Source organism: Falco peregrinus, chromosome 9 (genome assembly GCF_023634155.1).
Source record: "Falco peregrinus isolate bFalPer1 chromosome 9, bFalPer1.pri, whole genome shotgun sequence".
In the NCBI taxonomy this organism is placed as follows: domain Eukaryota; kingdom Metazoa; phylum Chordata; class Aves; order Falconiformes; family Falconidae; genus Falco; species Falco peregrinus.
This window is the reverse complement of record NC_073729.1, coordinates 30,729,723-30,741,534: the sequence shown is the minus strand read 5'-3', so window position 1 is coordinate 30,741,534 and position 11,812 is coordinate 30,729,723. Positions and strand designations below refer to the sequence as shown.

The 11,812-nt window shown below is 44.9% G+C and overlaps 1 protein-coding gene and 1 long non-coding RNA gene across 2 annotated transcripts; one reads left to right on the top strand and one right to left on the bottom strand.

The window, feature by feature from the left end:
• Positions 1–1,647: 1,647 nt before the first annotated feature.
• On the bottom strand, positions 1,648–4,033 carry KCNG1 (potassium voltage-gated channel modifier subfamily G member 1). The gene is made up of 2 exons (XM_005235927.4): positions 3,275–4,033; positions 1,648–2,785 (listed from the first exon to the last, which is right to left on the bottom strand). Exons 1-2 carry the CDS (start codon positions 4,031–4,033, stop codon positions 2,015–2,017), a joined length of 1,530 nt encoding a protein of 509 aa, XP_005235984.2. The 3' UTR covers positions 1,648–2,014.
• Positions 2,434–9,130, top strand: LOC114011723 (uncharacterized). The gene is made up of 5 exons (XR_003553782.2): positions 2,434–2,557; positions 3,527–3,647; positions 4,021–4,104; positions 5,760–5,857; positions 6,837–9,130. It is a non-coding gene; the product is annotated as an uncharacterized LOC114011723 (long non-coding RNA).
• The last annotated feature ends 2,682 nt before the right edge of the window (positions 9,131–11,812 follow it).

The following is an 11,812-nucleotide window of genomic DNA, read 5'->3' as shown; positions in this document are numbered from 1 at the left end:
AATGCTACAGATGATCAAACAGTTTTGAAATTAAGAGTATTTTAGATGGAAAATGTGTCTCTTTTTTGTCACGATGTTCCTGTTTTTTGTCCAACTCTAATTAAAGCTGAAGAACAAGAGTGAAAAGCTGGTTACATTCGTAGTTCTGCCACATAATTAATTGCCAAGAGTTTAGACTGGGTATTTTAGTGCTCTGCAGTAATGCTCCATAGGCATATTTATCTACAACAGGCTGAAGAATGCTAGAGCCCTAATTATTTGTAAAGTGCATTTTTAAAAGTTTTGGAATTATTCTTCAAGAACAAGCATATCAGAACACCTTCAGATTGTATTTTAAAGACATTTGAAAAGAAAATGAGTGTAGTGTGGGCTTGGCCAACCAGTCTAGAGGAACTAGTTCTACCTTTTTTCAAAGGACAATGTTTGTGTCCTTGGCTTTAATTTAAATGAAAAAGCTATCACACATTCTGGCATTTCTAGCAGTCTGCTCCAGAAATGCCAATAAGCAATAGCATTTCTGAAAATTAATACAGCGAAGCATAGGTGAATGCAGTGGGAACTTATAAATTCCCCTGGCTCTTAACTGTTAATAAATAAATTTAATACAGAAAAGAGGGGAAAAAAAGGTGAAACTCTTAAGATTAGCTTTTCTTTACCTATAAGGACACATCAAATCAAACAAACAGATTTAATTATTATTTTTTTTTTAAGTTCTGGAGTTTTTCTTCTGAGCTGTTATGCAAGCCAGCCTCACTCCCTCTAAAATAAATGGCAGGTCTGTCGTTAATCTCCCTAGAAACCTGTGCCAAACCTGGCCGTCTTGCTGACCCACGTGCTTCCCCCCGATTTCAGCAGGAGAACCTAGACCAAGACACACGTGCAAATGAAGAATACATGGTTGTGTTTTGGGACCTTAATTGCTTTTTCTCCATTACTATGATGCATATAATGATGGCAAAGGTATAGTTAATTAAGTCTTAAGTCCCTCACGATTGAGGACAGTAACGTATAAAGCTGCCAGTATCCCCCCCACTCCATGACTCAAATGATATTTTCTTTCTTTTCCTCATTGGCAACTTCCCACGACCATATATTTTCTGCTCCCTTTAAAGAACCAAATGCTGAATGTGAATGGGTAGCCGCAGTGTCGATTTGCCAAGTAATGGTAGGGTGTCCCCTGGAAACAGGCCTCTTTTAATTCTGTTTCATAGCTGAGGTAAAGTAAAAACATGGAAACAGATGGTAGGGAACGACTGGCATCTCATCATGCATATTTCATTTGATTTGCAGCTAGTCACCTCTTAATAATATTAAATGCTACAAAACTCGAAGACTTTGTTCCTGGGAATACTGCATTCAATGACATAGGATCAACACAGTAACTTCAATTAAATTTTGAAGCTGGTGAGCTGTATTTACATCTCTAACAAGGTTATGATACAAACAGCTCGATTCTTTTCTGCTCTGTTTAGGGCTGACCTGCAAAGAAATATACAGTTGCTGTTGTGAATGTCAAATCCTACTGTTTTTTTTAAGAGCACAATGGGACAAACATCTGTGGTTATTCCCACTATGCTTGAAGGCATTCTGCTGGGAGAGAATTTAGCCATTAATTTTGTTATATTTACATTATTTATATACAAGAAGAACAAGAAAAATGGCAGCCTGTTTAATGATTATATACATTGTGATTCGGTTGGAAAAATGTGTATTACAAATGGCAAAACAGCCTGTCAAATACATAATTATATGTTGTTCTTTTTTTGTCAGAGAACTTTTAATTCCTAAAATCCCACTGTATCATCTCAGTGAAAGATCTGTCCTAAATGTTATATGGGGGGAGGGGGAAAGCATAACAATAGACTTCTTAATCCGCATCAGTTCCTGGCTAATAGCTCCTTTTCTTCCTTTTAATATGACAGTTACCTTTGTAAAATGCTTCCAAAGCAAATTAAAGATGGAATCTGATACAACAAAACATTACTCGACATCAGGAGAAACGGTAACTTAAACGTCATTCATTGTCCCTAGCCTCAGAAGAGAGATTGGGGAATAAAATATCACTCCCTTGTGATGCACTGCTTATCTGAGACTTTGTTTTCAGTAAGAACTGTGCTCTTCTGTACATTGTTCTTTCCTGTTCTTGCTTTAGCTCAATGTAGGAGCGCGAAAACGTGTGGAAGATGGAGGTGACTGGAAATGCCATGAGGAGGATGCCACTCAGTATGCTGCTTAGTGCCACCACTTGGCCAGGAATGCTTCTGGGAACCATGTCTCCATAGCCTACCGTGGTCATGGTGATGACAGCCCACCAGTAGCACGCGGGGATGCTGGTAAACTCCTGTGAGTCTGCCATCTCGTTCTCAATGACGTACAGGAGCGGTGCAAACAGTGCGATGGCCACGCAGAGGAAGAGCAGCAAGAGACCAAACTCCCGGGTGCACCTGCGAGCGGTCAGCCCCAGCGTCTGCAGCCCCAGGGAGTGCCTGGCCAGCCGCATGACGTAGAGAATCCTCAAGGCACGGAGAATACGGAGGACCAGACCTACTTTGTCCAGGTAGATGCTCCCAGAGCTGGGCTTTTTATAGCCCACCGAAGTGGTGTCTACTAGCAAAGTGATATAGTATGGCAGAATGGCTATTATGTCTATCAGGGTTAACGGTCTCCGCAAAAATGCAAACTTGCTCTTTGCCTGGATGAATCTTAGCAGGAACTCCAGCGAAAACCATGCCACACAGACAGACTCCACAACGAAAATATTGTAGCACATCTGGGAACATTCACCCTGCAGGAAAGAGGAGGAGTTTGTAATCGGCACTGGATAATAACTATTTTAGTTAGTACGGTGACAGGAAGAGAGGTTTCTGTGTTGTTTTTTTTTTTAAACCCAAAATATGAAAGGAATAGAAGCTGTTGCTATGGGGAAACACACTGACAAACTGGAACAAGTTAAAAGCAAAACTTAAGAGAGGAACTACTTATTCCACAGAAGATACTGCTCAGTAATTTCAGGCTTTCTAAATTAGCAAATACAAAGCTTAACAAGGTAATACCCAGTTGTACAGAAAAGTGCACACTAACAGAATTTCCTCTGGACATAAAACTTGGTACGATTAACTGAGCACAGTCGTGTAAGATTTCAAACATGCTTTGTGTTATTTTTCCCCCTCTAAGGACAGCTGCAAAATCCCCATTGCAATCAATGCCGTCAGACCTTGTACTTGTTCAGCTCTTCCCAGCACATACCATTTTCCATCCTGAAAAGCTAACTTACCTTTTCCTCCTCCTCCCTCAGGTCAGGCATGGTGCTGATGGATAAGTTCACTGCTGTAATAGTTACAAATAAAACAGACAAACAAGCAAACACCTTTCCAGGGAGGCCAGACTGGGGCCTTTCCACCATGTCTTGCAACTTTTTCATGCACAAGCCAATTTTTGTCTCCTCCACTGTTTCACCTGTTGTTTCATTTTCTAGGAGGTCATCCTCCCGTTCATTTATTTCTGTAAACTCCTCCATTTTTTGCAGATACCTCCTTTTGCAACACCAGTCCAAGTTGTCTTCCTCAATTCCCCAGTAGAGCAGCTCCTCTTGGAAAGAGAGCGCACACATCTCACGCAAGAGCCGAAGTTTTCCAACTCGCAAAAAGGTGAGGATTGTCCTGAATGCCCCTGGATTGCGGTCAAAAAAGAATTCATTACATGTCACATCGTAATCATCACAGATGTTCAGAATGTCATCAAAATTATTACAGAATTTTAGTTGTCCCAGACGTGTCAATGGGAATTCATCAAGCGTGGTCCATGGCAGCAAATACTTAATGCCCCCTACGTTTATAATAATGTGATGCTTTCGATCATCAGGGCGAAAGCCTTTCAGGAGATCCTCTTGAGGGTGAATTAGCTTGGCTCTTTGGTAAAAGAGTCCCTTAAGGGTTTCTGTTTCTGGAAAGAACGTGTGGTTGAAGGAAGTATCTGAAGCACAGCTCAGGGCACTATAGTCATAGTCGGAATTTTCTCCAGGTAGAAGAGTCATCTTGGAAGATAACTTCACATCACTTCGCTACTTCTGAAAGTGTCTTCTGCAACAAAAAACAGATACATGGGGTGAGTGAATGAGAGGTTGTTTTGAAGTTTGGAACAAATGTAGTGATCTGAGCTCAAAAACATTTATGGCTGATAAAAACAGTTGGAAAGAAAACAGCAGTGGCTGAGTATGGTCAGAAAAACCTTTCTCACGAGGCTGGGTTTGTCCAGCTGGGTAGAACTGACTCTGTCAAGGGCTGCCCCCTTGTTTAGGAGCTCTGCTTGGCATGCTTTTCACACTGAGGGGCTTCTCCTGTCTCAGATACAGAGGTCTCGGTTCCCAGTGGACATAGAGGGAAACCAGAAATAATTCGTGCATGTGGCAGGATATTCGTGATTCAGAATGGAAGTATAAAAATCATGACAGCATCACATAAGAGCACAGAATTCAAGTGTGTTTTGTAGAAGAGGCAATTGTATATTTTCATTTAACTATTACACATAGAAATCTTAAGTTTTTTAGTACTTATGAAGTACACAGAAAGAATGAGAAGTCAATTATGTTGTAATTCAGTAAATACTTCTAAAAACAGTACAAGACTAATTTCTAAAAGACCATATGGAAACAATTTTGGGGAAAAGAATCCCCACTTATATTGATGATCCCATAACATGTTTGTATATAGTTTATATACATTTAATGACATGGCAACTCCCTTTTTATGGCCTCATTTACAACAGATTCCGAATACACAATTTCTACACAAACACTGGAATATTATTTCGGTTATAACTAACGCCCTATATGCAGAGGTCTCTGTCCTTACAGTGGACTGAAGAGTAGCTGAGAGCCAAGGTGACTGCCTTCACCTCTGATTATAGGAAACCAAAAAATTCTTACGATGACTATGAAAATCACATTCAGGTTCTGCTCACACAACACTACTGTAAGGTCTGTGGAATGCAGTGACCACAGAGGTCAAAGGGATATAAAAAGCAGGTACTGGAAACATTAAAACTTTTTGCTTCCCTAACTCACTGCATTTTAAAAAGTCAGACCGAAAGTCTGCTCGCACGCAGGGGAGTTGTACAGTACTGCCTCTAGATCTTCCATCTGTACAGTTAGCTACAGCTTAATGCATGGAGTGGCTGAGTTTCATTTGAGAAGAGTATTTCTTAAGTAGATTGTACAATAAATAGGTATTAATTATGCACAAGTATTCTGACTTTCTAGCCTTGAGTTCATAGGAAAGTAATAAATATTACACTTGATTTGCTTCAGTAGCAGAACAGTTTTGTTCTTTTCCTGGCTGTACTTACCTCCCCTTTATGTGCACCCTGGGGATATACACCCCTGCTAGGGTGCCTTCCTTAAACGCCCAACTGTTGTTTTCAGAAGCTGGAGTTAATAAACCACATCAATAGTGTTACACACCTATTATAGAAGAAATGCCTGAATACACCACAGCAAAGCACTCAAAACACAGCTGTGCTTCAGTTTAAGAGCAACAGGTTTTCCTTGCTGCATGGGGAAAAGCCTTACAGTACTGCTTTCAATGAAATATCTCAGTCCTGCTCCTAAACTTCCCAGAGGGACTACTCCAAACAGAGCAGTTCCTTACATACTCTTACAAAAAGGTGGCCCCAGGTGAGCTTTGGATAGCATGGTATTTCCCGATTCCTCACCTGTAATCCTCTTTAGTACAAAAGGAAATTGATGATTTACTTACCTTTAGGGCATGTGCATAAGGAAAACCTAAGGGAATATACAAGAATGGACAAGGTGCGATGCAGCAGACCTTCCAAGAGCTGTGGTACTATTTTCTGGCCTGAGGTAAGCAGAGAGGTGAGCTTTGTCATCTTGCTTCTATCACAGAGTGGGATCTCTTACTACTGCTAGTGACTTGCGAACAGCTATTTGGCAAGTAACCTGTTCTCCATGCCAAAATCGTAACTGTGTTTAGCTTTCAGTGCCTTATCACTACATATTTGCTTGTATTGCTGAGTTGCTCTGTCTTTGCTCCAGAGTTATGACTCTGGAAATCCCCATGGCAGAGGATGGGCAATTGTGAAACTCCTCTGGAAGTAACAGTGGGTGCAAACAATGACAAAATTCCACAGGCCTGCACCCAAATAAACTTCCAATCAATTTTGGTTTTTCTCTTGCCTCAAGAAAGACTGAGCAAAGGTCTGCTGACCTGAAATCCTGAAATTCTTTTTTTTTTTTCTTTTTTTTTTTTTTTTTTGAAAGAACATTAACACTAAACTTAATTGTATTAAAAAGTCACACTCTAGGAAATTCTAGCTAATACTGGGATTATCAGTGGAGCTTCAGGACAGATGATGGCACTCTGCCATTGCCCACTGGAAAAGCTGCAGAGCTCAGATAAATGAAGGGATCCGAGGAGAGTGATAGCTGGGTCAGACAGTGCTAGCCAGAGCATGGTGAACAGAGGAAGCATGGAACAGTTGAATTCCCAACTACCCTGACATACAGCCCCATCACATGCAGCCCTCCTGATGACCTCAGAGCTGGTCTTCTGTTAAATCATTCCCAAGATACCATCAGTCAAAGTAATGCCACTGGGAGTTAAAGCTACGGGTTTGATGTGGGAAAACAGGGCTACCTGATGTATGTTTATATAGGGCTCCTCTTCTTAGAGCAACTGTTGTTTTATTTAGAAACAAGCCTTTTCCTCCCCTGCCTCAACTATGTCTAAGGCAGGGCTGCCCCAAATTGAATAAAGATTATGACTGATATAAGACTATGGATAAATAGGAGCTGTTAACTGTTTTCCCTTCTGTAATACCAGATGATGTTGGTTAGCAACAACTTATCCTCTGAATCTCAGCCAGAAAAAATGAGGAGGCAGCTCATCTCTGTCACTGGTTTGATCTCCCACCGCATCCATATTGTTGACACAATGGGAAGAAATGGGGAGAGGAAAATGTAAATGTTCTGCGTGTGTCAGACACAGGCTGTAACCCTGAGGCATCAACTGTGAAACAACGGAGCAAAGAAAAAAGAATATCTTTCTTGGCTTCCAGCTTCTCGACCTGTGTAAGACAATAAATTGGACAAATTAATCCCCTGTGTAACACACTGAATGACTGCAGTTATAAAAGGTGGCTCCTTCTTTTTCCGTAACTAGAACTGGCAAGCCCACAGATCGCACGTAGGCAGCTACAGTATTTGATGCTGTACATGTGTTATTTACATGTTCTTTGCCTCGGACACACATAGCATCATATCTAAGGGGGAAGAATAGGAGGAAATAAAGGACAATAGAAAAGATGGCCTGGCTTGAAGGAATGGAGGAAGGAGAAAAATAAACCTATACATTTCCCCTGTAAGTTTCTTGGTTTCCTTTGGAAGCTGCTTCTGCAGAATGGTGGCCAGCACTGTTTGAAGATGGGAGAGAACTAATTAATGGAAGGGTTTTTTTGCCGTTCAGCTTAAAAAACAAGCAAACTGTTCCATTCATACATTGCAGACTGATGGCATTGGGGATGGCTGTAAGAAATGCGTTAAGGATTAAGACAACACCCTGGAATATAAGGTCAGACAAACACATTAGCCTGTATCAACAATTTTCCCAACAATTAAACAAGATGAACTTTAAGGGTATGCTGTAACAGTAAAACGCTCACATAGAACTGCTCTGGTTAAGTAAGGCTCAGTGGTAAAATCCCTCCTTGTCTGAGATGGTCTTCTGCCCTTTGAATGCTTGGGAGTTGGTGAAGCCCAGTTCATCTTTCCAACTCCCCTGCTGCTAACGTGTTCTTATCTTGGGCAAATAATTTCTCTCTCAGCATCATTTCCTGTTTTGTTTGTAAGCTTACTGGGGCAAGAACTGTCTCTTACTACGTTATACAATCCTGATCACTGTTCTGGCTTCTAGAGACCACAGTAATTCAGAATAACTGGCCCATAGCAAGAGCCCCTGGTGATTCTAAATGGTGTGGTGTATATTTTCAAAAATCTGTGTGGCACAAGGTGGTATTGTTATCCATGACGTTTGGTGAAGAAACACATTTAGAAATCTGTACTGCCCTTACTTTCAGCTGGTAATTCAGGAAGGGCGCCAGACTGACTCCTAGGCAATGGGGAGAAAATTATTAAAGATGCCCTTCCGACAGAAAGAAACAGAAATAATAACACGTTAAAATTCCACTGCAAGTATCGTTCCCCCCCTCAGTGTCCTCTGCAGTATTTTGAATTCTGCAGTGCATCTCTGATGTAATCAGAGCTCCTGCAAGGAGTCCTGATACTGCTCGGTGATGCAGACTATTCAAAGTTGTGCCTGGATGATAACAAGCATGCAACAAAGATGCATAACTCCCCCCTAGACTCTCCTATCGATTCCAGTGCCCAGAACTTGTCTTTGTTGCTTTTTACCATTTGTAAATTAAGGTTTAAAAAAAAAAAAAAGTTTCCGATTTCAGTGCAGGCTGAACATGAATGCAGTGATTTTTTTTGGAAAGACTTCCCTAAGAAACTGCTTTACAGTTTAGTGATCCTTCCTCCTTTACTCTTTCCTTAGTTAAAATAAGCAGTATTTTCAAGCAGTGTTAAATTCAGCTATCTTCTGACACATGATTTCCATACTGTATCAACACTGTCAGGGGACTGACATACTGAAATACTTTCAGCTATACTCATGCAGCACTTTACGTAGTAAGAGCCCATCTCCAACTTCAACTCTGCTCGCAAAGTGAACTTCCAGACAAATCAAAGTAAAACTTACACAGGTCAATGTACAATATGAAACAAAGCTATCCTGAGAAAGGCATAATTTGAAAAAACATGCTCGTATCTGCACATTGCTCTCCTTGATCTGGACAGTGTTACACTTTTTGGCATCTTATGACAACCTACAGACTGAATCACGACAAATATGTTACGCAGTGTTTGGGTTTACCAAGCTGAGCCTTATTCTGCCGATAATAATCAGAAGTGAAAGAACTTTGCAGTAACTTACATCCCCAGGAGAACGCTCCAAAATACATTAGAACTAGTGACTGTTGCTATTATCTTGCTGTGAAATATATTTATGTCAACAAATTTTAATCTCACATTCACAACAATCTCTTCAACATATTTTTTAAGAAGTAAACGATTTGTCATTTATTTATATAGATTAGATTTTATATATTTATATAGATAGTTTTGCCACTGAAATGAGGAGATACATAGTCATGGAAGAGTTATTTTATGCGTGTTGTGCTGTCGTCCCGTCCCCCCCCAAGTCTTTTCCAAAGAAAAAAAATTCTGCCAGAAATACATTGCCTATCAAGGATAGTTAACTCGATTGTCAGTCGCCAGCGAACAGAAGCCAGTAAATAGATCAATATAACCCCCGTCTGTTAATTATCGCAAAATTAAAGCTATAAAGGACCTTCAGACTAGGCAAAGACGAACCGGGAGCCACCAGCCTCCATGCCGCACTGTGCCGGCGCAGGACCCGGGGAAAGGGGGAGCCGGGAAGGGGAAGCCCGAGCATCACCGACCGAGCGCGCCGGAGCCGCCGCGCCAGGACAGCGGGAACCGGGAGCCGCCGCGCTGCCCTGCGCCCGCCCAGCCCCTCCCGCCGCCGGCAGCGCGGAGCCCCGGGGGGGCGGCGGCGCGGGGGGGGCCGGTCCCGCTCCTCCATCGCTGCTGCGGGAGAAAACCTGTTGCTGCAACCCGGGCCCGGGCTCGCCAGACCCCGCGCCCCCTCCCCGCCGCGCACACCCCCGGGGGGCTGGGGGCGCCCCCGGCCGGGCCGTGCCTCCTGCCGCGGGGTGATGCCCGCAGCCGCCCCGCTCCCCTGCTCGGGCCGCTGCGGGAGGAAAGTTCCCGGGACACTTGCCTGCGAGTTGCTCGCGGCGGGGCCGTGCTCAGGGCGCTGCGCTGGCGCTGCGCGGCGGCGGGGGCTGCCGCCTGTGCGGGGCCCCGACCCTCGGCATGGCGGAGCCGCTCCCCGCCACCCCCGGGCCCGGGCTGAGCGGCCGGCGGGGCCGCGGGAGGAGCAGCTCCCGGCTCCCCTCCGCCGCAGGGGGAGCGGCGGCGGCGCTGGCACCGGGAGGGCGCCGGGCCGGGCCCGCCCCCCCCAGCCCCCTCCCCGGCTCCCGGGGCGGCTCCCGGGCGGGGCGGGGGGCGGCCGCCCGCAGGTGCCATCCCGGGCTGCGCTCACCGGCAGGAAACTTGTGGGGCTCTGCCCGCGCCTGGTCATGGTCTGCATTTCTTCCCTTGGCCAGGGAAGCAGCACCCGAAGTGTGCGTTAAAGCCCAAATCACAGGACATACCCCCACCCCCCCGGCCCAGACACAGCGGTGGCTCCGGGAGAGCTAAACCGGTGCTGCATTCCCCCGGCGCCCTTGCAAAGTACAGTGACAATTAACACGCTGATATTTCTGATTGCCAAAGACTCTCAGAGTTTCCCCCACCTCTGCTCCTGACTGAAACTTGCCTGCCGCCTGGATGCTCCTTTCCCTTCGGATGCGCGGGCTGAGCCTCCGCCTGACAGCGGCGGTTCCTGGTCCAGCGATCGGGAGGCACCGGCGGCTCCAGCTCCGCCACAGCCCCCTGAGCACCCCCCGCTCCCCCGTGTGCTCCCGTCCCCCCGTCCGCACTGAGCTGTGGCACTTGTCCCCTCTGCTTTCCCTTACCTGCTGCGGCCCCGGGCTTGCAGGGAGCGGTTGCGGGTGACCCCGGGGTGCAGGCGGTGACAGTCACCTCGGTGGGACAGGGGCTGTCTCCCATCACCGGCGCTGTGCACTTCACCCGGAGCACTGCGGGGTCTCCTTCCAAGTAAGGCCCTTTGTTGCTATGGTAATACAATCGAAAAACCCTATACTACGGTAATTTTAGCAAAATATCTCCCTCTTTTTTTTTTCTTTTTTTTTTTTTTTTCTTAACTAAATTGGACTGTGGTTCAGAATCGTGTGGGCACGCAGGAACAGTCATGCTGATATTCTTCAGCCGTAGCTGCTGAGCGGTGGTTGTGGAGAGGGGCTGGCGGTGGCGGTGGGGAACTTGGATTTCTTTTTCCCTGGTGCTGCGCCCTATTTCTGCTTGACTTTGCAAAGATTCCCCAGCACGGCTCGCACATCTGCGGCAGGGAGGTGACCAGTTTTACTGACCACAGGGCCACGGACAAAGAGTTTTGGTATTTGTATTATGGTCTGTAGTCATCTTCTTAATGAACACTCGTATTTTAAAAGCCTGCGTTGCTAATTGCTGTCAAAGAGGAAGGACGCATGAAGTAGGATCTCCCAGGGAATTATCTGGGAACAGTTTTGCTCAGTGTTTTCTGTAATAACTTTGGTGATGGAACGGAGGGCACTTTTGTAAGGTTTGCAGGAATTCCGACCTCGAAGGGCAGGGCTGAGTTTTAAACCGACCCTGATATACTGCAGTCCCGATCTGAACTCAACACAATAAAATTCTAGAAGAAAAACTCCGTAGTATGCCACATAGGAAGGAATATCGCATGTCAAACGAGGACTATTAGTTTGGTAAAAATACTGCAGAAGAGCATCTTGGGACTATCGTGGATCATAGACTGTGCAGTCCTGCAAAGGAGCCGTGTTGTTCCAAGCTCTAGTAACGGGAGGATCACACGTAAGACATCAGAGGGCGTTATTTCTATTCCATTTAGCACCAGCCAGCCTTGGCTGAAGCACTCTATCCAGTTTCAAGCATCGCACTTACTCTTAAAGAGGGATGCAGGCAAACAAGATAGGAGAATAGCAACCCAAACTGTAAGAGGCTTAGGAAATGTAAGCTACCAGGAAAGATGCAATT